Source organism: Periplaneta americana, chromosome 13 (genome assembly GCF_040183065.1).
Source record: "Periplaneta americana isolate PAMFEO1 chromosome 13, P.americana_PAMFEO1_priV1, whole genome shotgun sequence".
NCBI lineage: Eukaryota > Metazoa > Arthropoda > Insecta > Blattodea > Blattidae > Periplaneta > Periplaneta americana.
This window is the reverse complement of record NC_091129.1, coordinates 70,525,465-70,545,527: the sequence shown is the minus strand read 5'-3', so window position 1 is coordinate 70,545,527 and position 20,063 is coordinate 70,525,465. Positions and strand designations below refer to the sequence as shown.

The 20,063-nt window shown below is 35.6% G+C and overlaps 1 protein-coding gene across 2 annotated transcripts in view; it reads right to left on the bottom strand.

Moving 5' to 3' along the window:
* The window catches only part of LOC138712024 (fibrillin-2-like), a 603,403-nt gene that overhangs the window by 75,307 nt on the left and 508,033 nt on the right, over positions 1 to 20,063 (bottom strand). For both annotated transcript variants that reach the window (XM_069843407.1, XM_069843408.1), the window contains exons 22-29: positions 17,874 to 17,999; positions 17,696 to 17,777; positions 13,946 to 14,112; positions 10,131 to 10,324; positions 8,345 to 8,479; positions 6,111 to 6,288; positions 3,453 to 3,566; positions 1,348 to 1,482 (exon numbers count right to left, since the gene is read on the bottom strand). In XM_069843407.1, the coding sequence (XP_069699508.1) occupies positions 1,348 to 1,482; positions 3,453 to 3,566; positions 6,111 to 6,288; positions 8,345 to 8,479; positions 10,131 to 10,324; positions 13,946 to 14,112; positions 17,696 to 17,777; positions 17,874 to 17,999 (1,131 nt within the window). The remainder of the gene's footprint in view (positions 1 to 1,347; positions 1,483 to 3,452; positions 3,567 to 6,110; positions 6,289 to 8,344; positions 8,480 to 10,130; positions 10,325 to 13,945; positions 14,113 to 17,695; positions 17,778 to 17,873; positions 18,000 to 20,063) is intronic.

The following is a 20,063-nucleotide window of genomic DNA, read 5'->3' as shown; positions in this document are numbered from 1 at the left end:
ATATGGGGCAGAAACATGGACATTATGACGAACTAAACAGAAGCAAATAGAAGCATTTGGAATGTGGGTATGGAGAATAATGGAACTTGTGAAGTGCACAGACAGAATAAGAAATGAAACTGTGTTGGAAAGAGTGGGTGAAGAAAGAATGATGCTGAAACTGATCAGGAAGAGAAAAAGGAATTGGTTAGGTCACTGGCTGAGAAGAAACTGTCTACTGAAGGATGCACTGGAAGGAATGGTGAATGGGAGATGAGTTCGGGGCAGAAGAAGATATCAGATGATACACATCATTAAGATATACCGTATGGATCATATGAGGAGACAAAGAGGAAGGCAGAAAATAGAAAAGATTGGAGAAAGCTGGGTTTGCAGTGAAAGACCTGCCCTTGGGCAGAACACTGAATGAATGAATATAAATAGTGGTAGAAAAAACACCGAGATGCTGCTGATACAAACTCCAAGATTAATCAAGACAAGTGTTCATCTACTGTGAGCCAGGGGCGTATTTTGCGGGCTACCGGCGGTAGCCCAAGGAAATTACAAAAGAAAAAGTTTATAATATAACATTATATAATAATTTTGTATTATTAGTTTTACCATAGTAATTAAAATTAAAGTAATTGTTAGATATATTTTGTGTAATAATAGGGTCAGCGGTAGCCCAAACCCTTTAACCAGTATATGCCCCTGCTGTGAGCTTCGCGGGATCTTCTATAAGTTTTACAATGTAAAGCAAAACAATTTATTTACTTCTACTTTAACATAAAAACATCTATTAAATGACGGCTGGAAAAATAAAAAGAGAAGAGTAAAATATAGTGCATACATTTTATCTTTCCATGCTCGCAGATGTAGATCAGTCGTGGCAGTGCACAGCACAGCTGTACACATGCGAGGGTGAAAAGGTAAAATGTCTACAATGTATAGGCCTATTTATAGGGAGAAAAAATAAGTGGTGGAACATATGGCCAAGAAAAAAATTACCATTACAGCACTGCATTTAGTTATAATAGTAACAATACAAGTACTGTATGCGTAAATCTTAGAGAATAATTATCAAGATAACATTTTTTAACTTAATATAAGAGTCTTGTATCGGTTTTTTGAAGAATGTAAGAGATTTGAGATATTGAGTACAATCTGAATCGTTATATAAGACGACGAAATGTAAGCCTATCATTTAATTGACATACATGCTAAATTGTATTTAATTATATTTCTATATTTTGTCAGATAATCAAATTTTCTTGTCTCTCAATGAAGTACAGCAGTATAATCAATGTGGACCATGTATTAGTAAACTGCCTGCCAATGTATCATTGGTACTATTGAGATAATACATACCAACACATGCATTCCCAGCAGGTACGAGCTCATAGTTAGGAGGACACTGACAAATGAACCTTCCTTGAGTGTTGATGCAAGTTCCATATAGACAGGCTTGAGGGTTATCACATTCGTTGACGTCTGTGCAGTTACCTGATCAAATGAAATAAAACTGTTATAATTTTAGTGTAATTTCAAACGACAATTACTGTGTTTAAGTTAATTGTTCCCTTATATACAGTATATTCTACACTTGAAGATATATACAGTAATTTCAATTACAGTAGAACCCCATTAGTCCGAACTAATTGAGACCAGGGCCTATTCGAATTTTCGAAATTTCGGATTAAGCGGGGACAGGAATGCAAGCAGGGAAATTATGTTTTATCCCTTCCTCACCCTTCAATGTCTACACTCATAGGCGGAGTTATAGGGGGGAGGCATGGGGAGGCAACTTCTCTGAACACTTTTTTTTTTCTATTGTTACAAAATACTGAATTCAAAAGATTTTTCTTGTTCTTTTTTATGATTAAGTTTCTGTGCTTAAATTGAGGAATTAATGTGTTCAGATTATGTCTCTGGACTACAATATTTATTTTAAATTTCTGAATGTATAATAATTTCTATACCTCATTTGAGGAATGGAAGCACTGTAATGTTTCTTTTGCAACAACCTGCACTCATGCATTAGAAGTCTGACACTTGGAGAAATATGAATAACATAATGCAGAACAATGCAGAAAAAAGAAAGTGATCCCAGTTTAATGTGTAAACTTAAAAACGAGAGATTAAGTAAAATAATTAGAATTTACATTTCATATGATATCTTAGGAATGTAAGCTTCAGATAAAAAAGATTCTGTTAGCACTGTTGATGTATACATGTGTTTGTATAAAACAGAAAAAAATAGGGAGATTTTATTAAGTTATGCCCTATTATAATTTGTAGTAGACTTACAGCTCTAGCCATATACAACTAGGTCCGAAAGATTGCGGATATGGATGTAACACTGCTCCCGAAAATATCTTTATTAAATGATCATATTCCGATATACTGTATCATGGTCAAGCTATAATGGTGAGAGAAGGTAAATAATGTTCTCCATAATCTTGTTATATCGGGATTCTTTGGTTTTGCTTTGCCCCCCCCCCCCCCCCCCCCCCCAAGGAAACTGTTCTCTCTCCGCCTATGCTACCGCTGTATACTGTACATTTTGAGTTTCTAAATTCTGTAGCATTAAATTGATCGAGTTTTAGTTCAAATACTCTGTTTTTCATTCACATTCTTTTTCTCCTTTTTTATTTTTACTTTATTATTATTATTATTAGTTTTTTTTTTTTAATTTTTGGCATGTTCGGATTATTCGGAATTTCAGATTAGCAGGGTTCTACTATGCAATATTTATAATATTTTCTATGCAAATACTGTTTACATGTGACTAGTTTATATTCAAAATTAAACAGTAACGAAAACATATTTCATTAAAATGTATAATGAATGCATTACCCACAATGAAGCTAACTTAAAAAAATATATATATCCCTTTCATAGCATATACATAATTCTAATCAATATCGTATTTCAATTGGCACAGAAAAAATGTTGCAAACCGGAATATATTTAATGTTTATGCTGCTTATAAGACAACACATTGAAACATTAAGGGATAGCAGAAATTTAACTAAGAGCTGATTCGAATAATATTAAAAATTTAGCGGCAATAACTGAAGTACATATTAAGAAACCTATACTAACATCAAAAGACCATATATACGGTAACATATCTTTCTCGAAAGAGCAATGGCACATGTACTTAAGTTTCAGCCCTATTTTGGGTACAGCTTGCGGCATGTCGTCCTCAATGGTCTAATAATTACTGTACCATGTTACCTGTTGGATCTGAGGTTCACGGGTTTAAACCTGAGCAGGGGCAATGAATTTTAAAGATTGGTAAAATCCTTTGCACGACTTCCTCTGAGAGAGAAATAAAACTGTAAATTTCGTGATATTTGAAAGTAAATTCTTATATTTTGCAACTTCAATAACATTTTTACCACAATGATACTAACTGGTGCAATTAATTCAATTATAAAGATGGGATATAACTTTCAATTTTAACTCACCTCCAGAACCATCTAAAGTATACCCTTCTTCACATTCGCAGCGAAACATTCCAAAGATGTTCACACATCGTCCATACACACATAAGTTACTGAACATCTGGCATTCATTAATGTCTGAAAGAACAGAAAAATAATGAATTTTCTAATATTATTTATGTACTTCATGTAATTTCAAAATTAAACAATAAACAGGAGAACAAAGCCTTCTGTGCTCGAGGTTACGGGTTCGATCCTGGCTCAGGTCGATGGCATTTAATTGTGTTTAAATGCGACAGGCTCATGTCACTAGATTTACTGGTATGTAAAAGAACTCCTGTGAGACAAAATTCTGGCACGCTGGTGACGTTGATACAACCTCTGCAGTTGCGAACGTCGTTAGATAAACCATAATTTGAATTTGAACAAAGCAAACACAAATATTTTCCAAATATTCAAATTGCCATATGACAGTGTCCAATAATAACAGTATCTACTATAGTAAAGTACTGTACCATAACTAACATATTGTATTACCGTACATACTCTTTGTTACACATTACAACAAACTATTGTAAATGACTGTACAACATAATAATTTTGAAGTTACTCTTGAATGATTTAATACTTTAATTTAATATGATGAATTAAATACTGAACTGCAGTACACGAGAAGCATAATTCTTTTGTTTTTTAACTTAGTTATTTAACGATGCATCAATGGGATTGGTAACAGCGAGATGGTATTTGGCGAGATGAGGCCGAGGATTCGTCACAGATTACCTGACATTTGCCTTACAGTTGGGAAAAACTTCGGAAAAAACCCAACCAGGTAATCAACCCAAGTGGAAATCGAACCTGCGCCCTAGCACAACTCCAGATCGGCAGGCAAGCGCCTTAGCTGACTGAGCTACACTAGAGGCTGCATAATTCTTTCTTCACTTTCTTTCTGAAGCATGCAGAGGCATTAAATAAAGAATTACCAATTAAAACACAAGCTCAAAATAATTACCGGTACTTTAAATTTGAGAGAAGAAGATTAAGAATATCATTTACAATTAGCTGATCTTAAATGAGATTTGTTGCACACTTGTAAAGCGTAGTGACTTATCCAGAAAAGTAGACTTATAAACAAAAATTAAATATATATAATCTCAGAATGCTATAATAAAATAAAAGACTACTTCTGTACATACTGTTACGCTATGTACTATAGGTATATAATATACAGAGTGTTTCATAAGTATACAATTTTTAGAGATGTAATGTAGAGTTCAATATAGAAATAAAATCACTTAAGGTAGTTCTCCTGAGGAAGCATTATCTCAGAGTTATAGTGTAAGGTAGCAGTAAAAAAAGGTACAAAATATGTCTCTCGATAAGATTTATCTTATAATTTATGCAATATGGTGCTGCTGCACATTTTAACCACCAAGAGAAAGGGATTACCTCAATAACACCTACTGGTATTGAAACAAATGAACCTGTTGCTCAGCCAGCCAGTTCACCAGACTTTTGTACTTGTTGGTAGTGTATGACAGTGATAATACATGCACAGCAGAACCACAGCAACAAGTTTGATGTGACTTCGAAATTATTCTAAATAAGTTAAACGGATTCAGTGGCGTTACAAGACCCTTATGGTGACAAGCACAGTTCTGTCTTTGTTATTTTAAACCTTTATTACGGACAACATATTATTCATTGGATGGGAGTGGGAGAAGTAACTTTCAGCTTATAAGCCTTGTTATTATTCTTCTTCTTACTTTTCCACTCCCCTCCTCCTCCTCCTCCTTCTTCTTGTTGTTAAACATTAAACTCTTGGCTCAGAGCAGCTCTTAATTCTTATAGTGCATACAATTTCCTATCTTTCGAAGCGAAAATTCATGGGGAATTTCAACAGTCGATGTTCGTCCACTCTCTCAGTATAGGCTAGTTAAATGAAACGATATTCGTCGTCAATTGTCATGAATATTATCAAGCAGACATTTTATTTCAGAGTGTTTTTTTGAAGTTTTATTTTTATTCTGCTTTGTTACTACTTTTCAGACACCTCAAGTTGGCTGTTTGAATTCAACTCATGCCTGCTTGTAATTTATTATTGTGACTGATTGGTGAGTAAATTGATGCCGAAAGGAGTACATCAATAAATACCAAAACGTCAACCATTACATAGAATTCTGCCAACATATATTGCACTAGGCGATATCTGTTGTTTTACCCAGGAAGAGAGGCTCGAAGGCGTATGTTTGATGCCTAAAAACTTATGTCTAGGGAAAGGAATATCCACTCGTTCCGTACAAATAAATTAAATCATAAGCTCCAATTGTTAATTTCAGCTTATTTTCAATTCAACCAAGACATTCTCCGAAAAACTATCACTAGCTATTTTGTTCTTGCTGTTCCCTCTTACTTATGAGACACTCATCATTTTACATAAAATGGCGCATTAAATTTGTAATGAAAAGTGTATTTTATAACATATTTCAAATGCACAAAACTTAGAATACCGGTATGTAATCTTTTTGATTATAGTTTGGTAATAAGTAAACTGAATCTCCGACAGCTGAAGAGTACCGGTATTCCAAGATATACTGCTTTTAAGCTATATAAGAAAAAATGTAATGATATATGCAAATATTAAAAAAAAAAAGAATGCTTTTGTTTTATTTGTTAACTAACCTACACAGGCCTGCTCGCTTCTCTCGTCTGGGTGCATAAAGCCCATTTCACATTCACATCGGAAGGAGCCTGGATAGTTTAGACAGTGACCATTTTCACAGAGTGTTGGATCATTTGAGCACTCATCGATGTCCACACAAGAATAGCCATCACCTCGAAAGCCAGCATCACAAACACACTGAAAATGTAATTAAAATATGATTCATTAATTATTCTTCTGTTCACTTGCTTTAATGTGAGACTCAGAAAGGTGGACTGTAACCATAATATACAAAAGTAGAATTTAAAGAACAGAAATGAGATTTTTACTATGTATAGATGTCCAATTATAAGCAGTAATGAAAGATGTCGTGTGAGAAAAAAACACTTCAAAACACAATAAAGTAAATGAAATACCAAAAACTTATGAATAAAGGAAGAATCTGTAGAAAAGTTTTCAAACATCATCATATAAACCATAGATTAGTGAAGTGCTTTGTGTGGAGTGTAGCATTGTATGGGAAGAAACATGTACATTACGACGAAATGAAGAGAAGCGACTAGAAGAATCTGAAATGTGGATTTATTTTATTGGGTTATTTTACGACGCTGTATCAACATCTTAGGTTATTTAGCGTCTTAATGAAATGAAGGTGATAATGCCAGTGAAACGAGTCCGGGGTCCAGCACCGAAAGTTACCCAGCATTTGCTCGTATTGGGTTGAGGGAAAACCCCGGAAAAAACCTCAACCAGGTAACTTGTCCCGACCAGGATTCGAACCTGGGCCACATGGTTTCGCGGCCAGATGCGCTGACAGTTACTCCACAGGTATGGACCTGAAATGTGGATGTGGAGAAGAATGGAGCATGTGAAATGGACAGAAAGAATAAGAAACGAAGTTGTGTTGGAAAAAGTGGGTGAAGAAAGAATGATGCTGAAACTGATGAGAAAGAGGAAAAGAAATTGGCTGGGTCACTGGTTGAGAAGAAACTGCCTACTAAACGATTCACTGGAAGATGGTGAACAGAAGAAGAGTTAGGGGCAGAAGAAGATATCAGATGATAGATGACATTAAGATATATGGATCATATGCGGAGTCTAAGAGGAAGGCAGAAAATAGTAAAGACATTAAATGTCTGTCCTGTTTGCTAATAACCAAGTTAACATAGCATAAACAGAAGTATTCACAACTTGCACATATCTTACACAAAACAGCACAACAACACAATTTACATATGGTAGAACTATTTATTAATTTATAACCATAGAAGACAGTGATCTCTGAAATAGAAAATATTAATCTGTCAATTTGAAAATTTGATATTCTTAGGCTGTGGTGTACCAGAAACTTACACTTAGGGCGGAGTTCTTAAGGAAGATTGTTAAATTTGTTTTGAGAGATGAAATAAGCAATATCAAAAAAGAACTGAAAATCTTCAGCATAGGGAATAAGATTACTGCGTGCAAAAACAAATGAAGGGTTCAGAACCGTAGTGGGCCAAGCGCCATTTACTAAAATCGTAGAAAACAAGGGTTAAAATGAAGTTATTACCATAATCCAATGGAAACATACAGCAAGTAATATAAAGTATACACATTCAAACTAAATGATATGTCAATCTTCATTAAATAATACGGTATTCACCTAACTTTAACCCTTGCTTTCTCCGTTTTTAATAAATGGCGCTTGGCCCACTATGGCTCTGAACCCTTCAAATAACATGAATATCTATTAAATATGAACTTCTGCAGGACAGACTGATAAGCTATAGAAAGTGGACCTGTTAGATACAGAAACATAGGTCATCCAAAAAGATGATGGCAGGTGACTTCAATAACTATGAACAATGGTGGTGGTGGTGGTGATGGTGGTGGTGGTGGTGATGGTGGTGCTGCTGATGATGATGATGATGAACAATAATAATAAGTTAAGTGATGAAGACGATAACGATGATGATATTCTATCGAATTCTTATTATTTTTTTTTAATTAAAGCAGAGTTTTGATATGTATGACTACAAGCATATTTCAAAATGTAATATAATCTTTACTGAAATTCCTAGTTTTTAAGACACAAGACTTTTGTTACTGGTCCCAAAGGCTTCTGATTAGTATTTTCATTGGTAAAATATGACATACTTGCTTGTTACATATTTGCTTCAATCTAGAGCAAAATTCTGAATTTAAAATTATATTATATATGAATCATCAGAAATAAAAGATACAAAAAATCATATATGTTATCGTACTTTACCTTAAATGAACCTTCTGTGTTAATACACTGAGCATTTTGGTCACATCCACCATTGTTTGTAAGACATTCATTTACATCTCTACAACTCACTCCATTTCCAGTAAAACCATCCCGACAGCGACAAAAATAGGAACCCTGAAATAAAAACAAACGAATAATTACATAGATGTTATCTAAATTGTGACGGGTTGCAGTCTGTGAGAAGATCTGCCTTGTACTCTTTGGGAAAAAAACAGAGAGAGAGAGAGAGGGAGGGGAGAGGGGGGAGAGGGAGGGGAGAGGGAGGGGATAGGGGGGAGAGGGAGGGGGAGAGGGAGGGGGAGAGGGAGGGGGAGATGGAGGGGGAGAGGGAGAAAGCGAGGGGTAGGGAAATGGGAGGAAAAAGGGAATAGGTAGAAAGGGAGAGGAGAAGAAGGGAAGGTGTAAAAGAAAGGAGAGGGAGACAGCCAGGTAGACAGACTGCATGCCCGAAACCACTGTTTCGTGTCAGAGTTGGTGAGGAAACTTTTATTTCCGTAAATTTCTTTAAAATACAGCAATTTTAGCATCACAAAAACACTTTATCACTACCAGGGTTATTGGGAACTTGTATTTTAGTGAAAATCTCAATATAACTTCTTTTATAGCATTAAATACTTTCCTTATGTTCTTCCAAAAATGTTTCTGAGAAGTGTTCTATAATCAGTTTGTGAGTAATTTGAGGACTTTCTGTAAGCAACAGATAGTGTCATAAGATTTCTGTTTGAGATTCTCCACCCTTCAAGTTAGCCTGAGTTTGCCGAAGTTGATATTATACTTCTTAGTTTGTGGACCATGTTCTCATGTTACATGCAGGAGTTTACAAATTAACATGCAGTATTGTAACGACTTCTACATTGACCAAACTGGGAGATCTTTTCAAACACATTACAAGGAAAACATCACAGCAATAACTAAATAACACAGTACTTCCAGTTACGCAGAACACATGACCAATATCAACCACAACTACAGCAATATAGAAACAGACATGGAAATTCTATACACTCAACCGATAAATCAGAAACTAAATACACTAGAACAATACGAAATTAATAGATACACAAAGACACATCAACACACAACTGAATTTCAGAATACAAACCCTTTTTGACACAGCACTACTGATTATAAAACACCTACACCAAGACAATAACAACAAGAAAATCGGAAACGAGCATAAGACTTCACTAGAAATCTGAAGATAGTGGACATAAGCCAGAACTAGTATTAATCAAGGTAAAATATCACATTAATTTCAATTTTATTTAACACAGTAAAGTTATTTATTTAACAAAATAACGAATCATCAGTGAATATAATTTAGCTTTCAATGCAGAGCACTTCACAGTTAGCTACATGGCTCTCCAAAAGTATACTCGATTTAAGTGATATTTTCAATATGTGCATCTCTTACACGTATGTCAGTGAACAATGTTACATACAGAAGGCTAAAAAGCTGTGAACCAGTGGTATATTTTGTATTGATATAATTCAAATATTTTCCGCCAGAAGCCAGTGCAATAGATACCATAAGATAGCTGATACAAACTGAGTAATGGCGGATCCCCAAGTAGACTTTCGCATTTTTCACATCTATTCATGAACAAAGGAATCTCTCATAAGCAGTAAAATTATTAAAGAGAGCTGTTTTACTTTTTCATTTAATGAACGCCTAAACTTCAATTCTAATCATGTTTAGCACATGATATGCACTCACGCACATACAAAAAAACTGTGCAGACACCTAAGTGGTTGAAGTACTTACAGGAGCATTAATGCAGTCTGCATTCATGTCACAGTTGTAGGTGCCCAGCTCGCATTCATCGTCATCTGTGCAACCTGGTCCACTGTCAGGTTTGGCTGAATAACCTTCCTCACATCGACACATGAACGATCCAAGAGTGTTGTCACACTCTCCATTCTCACACATATCTTCGTCCATTTCACACTCGTCTACGTCTGTAAGTTCGAGTAAATTCACACACTTATTAATGTATGTAAATACACAATTATGACTAATAACAACAAATTGTATACAGGAATTAATCATAAAATAGGTTATGCTAGAAAACAGATTGTAAATTGTACATACTGGTAACTACTTTCGCAGTACAGGTATGCATTGTATATGTAGGAACTAAGGCAACAACTGTATTATATAAATTGTAAAATTGTTAAGACTATATTCTTCTATATGAGGCAAGCGGTAGCGACGTGGTTGGGTTGTGCTACAAGTTGGAAGATCGCGGATTCAACTCCCAATGGGGTCATGGATTTTTTTCCTTGATTTAATCCTTTCGATTACACTATGTCCCTGGAGATCACTCGTCCTATGGGGCTACAGGTGGTCAACATACAGACTTCACGTCTCTATTGCTGCTTAGTGCCCCTTATCTCGTAAGGTAGGGATCTTAACATCCCGGGTCTCTAAATGGGGTAGCTTTTCATTCATTTTGTATTCTTCTATATACCTTCCTCTTCTCTGTTTCCCCTTACCAGCCATGCAATTCGAAACAAAAACCAGTGATCCTCCTCTGTTTTGTTGGCAAACTAAGCGACCAACTCTTTACCTCAGTTGCTATAAAGGGCTGTGAGGATTATTTCGCAGTAGTTTAGGATTAAGAATAATCAACATCAGTGCAGTGTGAGATAATTACAAACTTTGGAAAATATGACAACCTACTTTATTTATATTACCGGTACTTCTTGTATGGTGGGTTACTGGCAGCCTGCTCCCTGTGCAATGCGTGGGCTGTTAGAGGTGCGGCATAGTAGATCCTCAGTCGCCATATGGCATTCACTGTAGTCACAAGTCATGTTACAAAAGTTTTGATTCTTCAAGTGTACAAAGTTTGTGTATGAAGTTTAGTGATTATTATGTATATAGGTAATGCCTACCAACAAATTCTCATTGTGTGAACATGTGTATATGTACAATACGTACATAAAAGACAAAAGATCGTGTGTGAAAGCAAGGCATAAATTTCGAATAAAGTTTCCAAACAAACCTGTGCCTTCTGCCGAAACAATTAGAAGGCTTGCTAAAAGATTTAAAGAAACAGGCTCAGTGAACAATCGAAAATCAAACAGAAAACGTAGTATTCTTATAGAAGAAAAATTCGTTTATCAGAAGACGTCAGTTGTGTGTGGCGGCAAATGGGGGCCATTTTCAGCAATGGCTGTGAGCACGGTAAGTCCAAATTATTGAACATTTATTGTTAGTAGGCTACTGTTATGTAGTATTGTAGAAGTGCCGGAGAAATGGTTGTGTGTTCACCGGAAACCACGTCAGCAGTGGGCCACAAGTCACCTGCCATTTTCTCGCCTCATGTCATAATAATGTCTCTGTATTATACAAAAAATAAATAAAAATAAAGAAATTCATTGTGTGACAACCCATGGAGAGTCAAGGCATACCAGCTGACTGCTGGCCTCACATCCACATACCCTAGCAGAGGTGAACAATCATCCAAACAGTATGGGAGTACCATGATTCCCCCAGCTGTTATAACTGACTTGTGAAACCAGATTTCACTAATTAGCATAGCTTCCAAATTCATCACAATGCTGGGTGGTAGTTCCATACAATGACCTAAATGTCATAAGAAAATTTCTTTTCCCCGGCTGCAAAAGGGTATCTGTCGGATACAGGGGGGGAGAGCCATTAATCCTTCCCATTGAAGGCTTTAAGGAACCAACCTGGACAAATACCCAACGTCCCATCCCTACCTTCCCGTGGTGCAGCTGTTAGTAAGCATAATTTTACAAGCCGAACTAAAGGGAGGGGCTACTCATCCATTAGCACTGGTCAGCTTGATGAGTTAATGACTGAATTTGGTATAATTTTCCTCTATTCAATACCTAATTCCCTCTTTACCCTTTCCTATCCAGTCCTCTGACTGAACTCTTACTTTCTTCGATCCCGACGGCATTAGAGCATTCGAGGCCTAGGGGTTCATTTCCCTTTCCTTCCTCCTCTTTCTACTTTTCTGTTCCTAGTGCTGACCTGCTATGGCACTAAAATCGTCCTCCAGTGGCTTAAGGAGGGAAAGCTGGTGATCAACAACATCTCCCAGCTAGGTCCAGTGGACCCGTCGACCAACAGCAGGTGTGGTCCTCCAGATATTCTGGGGGTTGTGTGTGAATGAAGTAGCCATCAAAACGTTAAAATATGGTGTTCACTTAAATCGGCTACAACTTGCCATTTAACTCAAACCAAGAAATGGATTCGGAACACCTCAAAATCTGTGCTTCAGTGGCTGGCCATGACAATATCTTTGAAAAATATTGGAGTGCAAGAGGTCAAATGACTTTATTGTCAAACGCCTGGCATTAGAAAACAACAACAACAACAATTTCTTTTCCCCATGAAGACTCAAACCAGCACTTATTCTGTATCTGTAGTACTAGTGCTCTAAACATGACACCTTAGTCCACCCAACTATGGTGCGAGACTGTACTATACATCCTATGTTATTTGCATTAGATCTGCTTTTTATTCTATCTGCTAAACACCCAAATTGATACTTAGTTATACTTTTTCTTCTAACTCCTACCATAACTTGTTTGAAGAACTTAATGATTTGAGGTGTAATTCTGAGTCATTACTCGCCGAACAAAATATTTTTGGGGCACAAAATTTGTATTTTCTTTTCACCTGGCATTATTTCTTATAAGTTAGTACAACAAACAATTCGAGAAGAAAAGTTTTAGAGTAGCTATAGACGGAGCATACGGACATGTGGAGTACCAGTGTAGATGAACAGACATAATGTACAGAACCCAAAATCTACTTTTTCACCACCAGAGATTCTGAAAACGTATAGGTTTGTAAAAGTATCCAAATCGATTTTGATAGTATGACAGTAATTTCTGTTACATCATCGCTATCCCGACAAGATTAACAAGCGGATTCATAATTGATCCAACTGTAAGGATGGAAACGTACGAAAATCAACCTGCTGAGGTACATCAGGAAAAATGCGACATATACGACCCCACTATACCATATTATAAGAAAAAATATCTAATGTCGATCGAAGTTATTGGATTACTGATGGGAGCTAGAGGGACCATCACAAAAGATTTTTGCAAGCAGTTTGGTCTAGGACAAACTCTTGTCACTGAAGTATCTCTGTCTGCAGTGAAAGGATCTATAAAAATCCTAAGAAACCATCTCTACACGCCATCTCCTATGGCGATCTGCTCACTTAAGTTGGGTCCTGCAACTAGTGCTAAATAGACGACTGTGATCACCTGATAGCAAATAGATACTAGGAAATTTTATGTTTCTTCTGGAATTAATGATGTTTTGTTTAGTCATCTTCAATTATTTATAATTGTGTTATTTCTTTTTCTTTTCCTTCTCCATTGTTTTCTTTTTTCCATTATAATTGTTTACCTACCATTTATTAAAAAAAAACAACAATTTTATGGTAAGCTTTGTCTTGTAGGCAGCCTTCACTTGGAGGAAGTGAATAAAATTTATTCAAAATAAATACCAGTACTATAATGAGAAATAAGAGATTGTTATTTAAAAATTGACCCTACACAGACAAATAGACTGAAGTTTAGACTGACCTATACAAGATGTACTGTCGGGACCAGGAAGCAGGCCTTTGGTGCATATACACGAATAACTTCCAGGAGTATTAGTACACTTTCCTCCATTACAGATACGAGGGTTCTCCTTACATTCGTCAACATCTGTACAACTTCTGCCGTCCAGAAGAAGCATGTATCCAGTGCTGTGAACACAAATAATAAATAATTTAACTCCAATAATAAGTAATGTATCCTTTCTTTAAAAATAACTTTTACATGCAATTGCAATTAAATGACAACACATTATGAACACTTACTCAATAATAAAATACAATATTTTGATATGTACTGATAGGCCTCCATATCTTACAATAACAAATGCTATTTAAATAAAATATTAAACATTAATAATTAATATGTACATATACTACCGGTACGTATTTATATTGTCTGTACCGGTACCAGTATGTATAAAATTACATTCAGAGCCAGATTTATGTATAGTGCCGCCCCTTGGCAGTGCTAAAACTTGCCGCCCTCAACTCCCATAAACAGTTTATGAGTAGCTATTATACAGATTATGTTTAGTTTCAATTACTTTTAAATGAAATGTTACAATTCAGAAAACAAATTACTGGAATCAAAATACATGCAAAATATAAAGATTTCCTTCGCACTTTCTTCAGAAAGAAAAAATTGATGATGTCATCAAAGTCGATCTGACAAAGGACATCTGACTCGATACAAAGAAACATATTGAAACTGATTCATTGTTGAAACAAAATTGATTTGTGAAAGACAGGCTGTGGTTTATTTTTAAGCATTGGTTTTGTTGGTGGTATAATTATTATGAGTATTTCTTACTTGGATAGGAAGTATAAAGTAAATTGAAAAATAAATCCAACTCTTTGCTGAATAAACTTTTCATATCAAATTATATAGGGTAGTGCACATGCTGGAAAGTGATTAAAATAATAGTATTGTTGACGATATATTTATATTGGAAATGTAACAGAGTTGTGGTTACTATCCATAGTGATAAATAGCTAATAAACACACATCCAATTTAATTTTCAACAAAAGCAGTTAAATTTAAGCAGTTTCATAGTATAATAACGTGATATCGGCATTACATTAAAACTATACTGCTGCACACTTTCCTTTTACTTTCACTGAAACCACGACAATGCGATAACAAAACAATATTCGACTTCCACAAAGTGTTCAAGAAGAAACTTCAGAAAAGATTTACCAACAAGTGTTTTAAAAACAAATTTCAGTGTAAGAAAAAAAAAAAAAAAAAAAAAAAGAAAGAGAAAGCGAGAGAATGCCGCCCACCTTGGAAATTGCCGCCGTAGGCAACTGCCTAGGTTGCCTAGGCTTAAATCCGGTATTGATTACATTAGTGAACAGCCATTTTGTAACCTAAACGAAAACATGTGATGTTACATGAATGTTACATGCTAAATTCGAATATATCACCAAAAGTCTCTATCTGGCTCTGTTTTTGAGTTACAATCTATAAATGAATGAAAACAAACATAAAAAATATATATTTTCGTACACTTTACTTAATCTCAAAAACTGCCACTGAGCGCTGAAAAAATAATTTTGTCTTTCGGTATAAGACTTGTATAATGTACTATGACTAAGTGCCAAGTTCAAAAACTCTTGAATATAAGTTACATAGGTTAGGTTTACTGGGGGGGGGGGGGAGAGTAATACCTGAGCTGTTCTTCAACTCGTGGCTTAATATTCTATCTTTTCAGTCAAGCACTGTAAAGAAAGTGTGATTGAATTAACAAGTACGAGTTTTGTCTAGTGAAGTATTTATTGTGATCATACGTCTTTGAATTAATTTTTAATGAATTTAAACAGGATAGAAACAAATGATGTTGGTAGTATTTCACAGTATGTAAACATGCCACATAATGTCGAGTTAGCAGGTCTGTTAAACTATTCGAATAATTTCCGTTATATTTTTTTGGAAAATTCACTTCGAAATCACATAACAAAGAACATTACAAAATTTGACAAACTCTGTTTTGGCTCTCTGCTAGGTGACCAGGATAGGCTTTAGACCCCCAAGATATGTTGTTCTTTCTTGTCATTTTATCTGAATGGCAGAAAGCCTCTTGCAGTTCCAATGATTTAGCGAGAATCTAAAGATAATGTGACCGATTGCTACTTTTTCTTTCAGGATTTACTGAAAAAACCAAACATTTAATTGTTTATTCCCAAGTAGCATCAGCTTTAAAGCCTGTACGACATAGTGATGATCTGCTTGCAGATCATATATGTAACAGATATGTCGGGCTTATAGGCTTTGAGGTTAACAACTTTTGTCAGGTTTACTACGCTGCCATCTAGTTGTTACGTAAGGAGTCACGTCATAATTCCCATTTGAATTGCATTAGCGACTGTGCTGCCATCTCGTGTTTGTTGACGGTGGACGGGTGGCGATCCTGGCGGTTATTCTCTTCAAAGTGCTGCAGATTTTAATGTAGCAAGGAGTTATCTGTTACATATATGATCTAGGCTGCCTGTTTCGAATCCATATAAAAGTGATGAAAGACAATGTCCTGAAACATCCTCCCCTTCAAGTGATCATTTCCTTCTTAAGAATTTAATTACAGCAAAAGACCTACATATCGATATTTTATTCAGCAATATAAGTTAAATGATTTAGTGCGCCGTCTCAACACCTCGAAACAAGATCTTTTAACGAGATGTGGAATATCCTCATTTTCATTGAAGTGTTCACTACAAAACTGTTGGATTGGGAGAACTGGAGATGTAGTAGATGAACAAGGATAAAGTGTCTTCCTCGCTCCCTTGATCTCAATCCATGCGACTTCTTTTAATGGGTGTTATGTGAAGGATAAATATGTTAAATCTACCATTGGATATTAATGAAGTTGAGAATAACCACAGTGACTGAAACAATTGTGAGATGATTTGGATTACAGACTGAAAATTTGTCGTGTCATGAACTGAGCTCACACTGAGCATCTTTAGAGCATGTAAAACTTTCAGTGTTTGTCTTTCAAATGATATTAGTTACAAATGTACCATATAGCTGTAAAACTTACCTTGGTATAAGCCCGCCATCAGTCCCTATCCTGCGCAAGATTACTCCAGTCTCTACCATCATATCCCACCTCCCTCAAATCCATTTTCATATTACCTTCCCATCTACGTCTCGGCCTCCCAAAGGTCTTTTTCCCTCCTCTGTATTTCTGGATTCACCCATACGTGCTACATGCTCTGCCCATCTCAAACGTGTGAATTTAATGTTCCTAATTATGTCAGGTGAAAAATACAATGCGTGCAGTTCTGTGTTGTGTAACTTTCTCCATTCTCCTGTAACTTCATCCCTCTTAGCCCCAAATATTTTCCTAAGAACCTTATTCTTAAATACCCTTAATCTCTGCTCCTCTCGCAAAGTGAGAGCCCAAGTTTCACAACCGTACAGAACAACCGGTAATATTGTTTTATAAATTCTAACTTTCAGATTTTTTGACAGCAGACTAGATGACAAAAGCTTCTCAACAGGCACTTTCCGTATTTATTTTGTGTTTAATTTAATTAGAAATACATGATACAAAAATAAAATACGCTTTGGAATAGTTTACAAGTTCAGGCACTACCGGTATTAATAAATTCAAATGCGTGCATATGCATAAATATGATTATCTGCTCCTCTTTTACGATGGAAATTAGTCTAACCATTATAAATATTTGACAATTACTTTTACGATACTTACTAATATAATAAGTACTAACCTACATGCACATGAGTAGCTGCCAGGTGTGTTCATGCAAATGTCGTCACAGCCACCATTGTTCGACCTGCATTCATCAATATCTGAAAAATAAATACATCAATTTTATTACAAATTATATATGGACTACCAATATATGTGAACAAGCTTTGTTCTTATGTTAAAATAAATCGACATACCTTCACAATGAGATTTCTGTCCAGTTTGTTGGTAGCCATCATCACAAACACATTGATACGTGCCCATCATGTTTTCACAGACTCCATTGGAACAGATGCCACTTGTGCGAGAACATTCGTCAATATCTGAAAAATGGAATATAAATTAGACCGTCCCAATGATATTAATTTATTTTTTTTTATCCAATGCCACCAGGTTGTCTTTCGACATTTCTGATCTTCTCTCCTGGCCATGGCTTAGTTGTAACCCACATCTGAGATTGGGGCGCCTGGAAGGCGGAGGTACATTACCCCGATGATGTGATAGGATGATTATGATAATGTGGTGCCAGGAGAGGTCTTAAATCTAAACTTAACCTAAATTCCAGACCATGGACGAACACAGGAATAATCCACTTTAAGGAAAAATTCCTGTGCTCTAACCGGGAATCGAACCCGGGACCTCATGAACTATAGCCAGAAGCTCTGACCACTAGACCATGAGGCTGGTCTTCTCTTCTATTATTTGCATAATTATAAACTTGAAAAAAACCTTTTTATGAATGAATAAATTCATGAAAATGTGACTAATTTCACTGGTAGAGAAATGCATTCCATTTGTGACTTTTTACTGAAGTCCAAGATTTTCTTCCATTTTCTCTTATTTTGCAAATGTACTGTCAGAAGAAAACAAGTTGTACATGTATTCTATCTACTGGGATGTTTAAATGGTTTGATACAGAGCAATTAAGTCATGACTTCAGAGTAGGTTTAGAATCAAAGTGAATTTTTTGCCTCATTCCAATTACTTACATTCAAAATAGGTTTTTCTTTGAGTAAGTAATATCCTTTTTTATTACTATTAGATTTAAACTTTATCTTTGCTCTTCCTGTCCGTGATTCCTTAATATTCCAAAAATCAAAATCGGACTTTGTACCCTTAGAACAGAAGCAAATGAGACTCTATGACCAAAGCTCCATTACAAAAAAAAGAAACAGCACATTACAAGAAAAATTATATAAAAGTATAATTGTCAACATTAGAACAAAAACAACAGTGGCACATTTCAGACTGACAAACTCTATTTATCTATATATGTAGATTCAATCTATCAGATATATATGTCAATGTAAAATATGGAACAGAAAACAGTAAATCCCTCTTAGCTATTATGTAATTCTGCCAATATTAATGCAACTGCTGGAAATTCGTCTTGAAAAACATTGTTTATAATCAGTGAACAGACTTGCATTGCAGCTCTGATAACTTCTTACACTTAAAAGAACCTACGTCCACGAAGTTGGCCTTTCACACGAAAGAAAACAAGAAACAAAAATCACAAGGTACCAAGACACAGAAGTATGAATGTATTTTAAGAGTTAATTAACTCAAAGGTTTTGTCTTGTAGTGCTAAAATGTAGAGAATACTCCAACAAGAAGGGTAGCTTTTTTTAAACGAAGAAAAACATTAACAAGCAAAACTAATTTCCATCATCCTCATTGTCGTGACCATCATCATCAATACCATTTTTCATCTATTAGGTCATTTGACCTGTTACAGTTGTACTTTCATCTTTTAGTACATTCTGTAATGACAATGTTAAATTTAATAACATTCAGAAATTATTAATTTATCAATTATACCATTAGCACAATTTTTACGAGCAAAAGAATCGTTTAAGCTCTGGAATTAATAGGTATAAACGGTATAATGTATTTACAAAAATATAAGGTCTTCTGTTAGGAACTCGACTGGACCCTGCAGTCTGCACAGCCTTTGCATGGTATAGCACAGCTCTCTTTCACCAGGAATTAAGTGTCCAGTCGCGTTCCTAACAGAAGATTCCGTTTTTCTTGGCGACTGTTGATTGCTGACATTTTCATTATGGTCCATTAAGACATTCCTGGGCTTTCTTAAGCTGTCGGTTTGGGTAATTCCATTTCTGAGGTGAAGAAACCTGTAGGGTTAGCTAGCAAAATTTAATCTTGATGTATCTACAGTGACGTATATATTATGCAAATTTGGGTTTCAGGTATAGCTCCTTGTGAAGCAGACTTGAATAATTTCAAGGGAAAAATTGTTCCAGGGCCAGGTATCGATCCCAGGACTTTTGGCTGGGTGTGCCGATGCTCTACTGACTGAGCTACCCAGAAACTGCACCCGACACTGTCTCAATTTTTCCCTTTATATCGACACATCACAAGTGGGC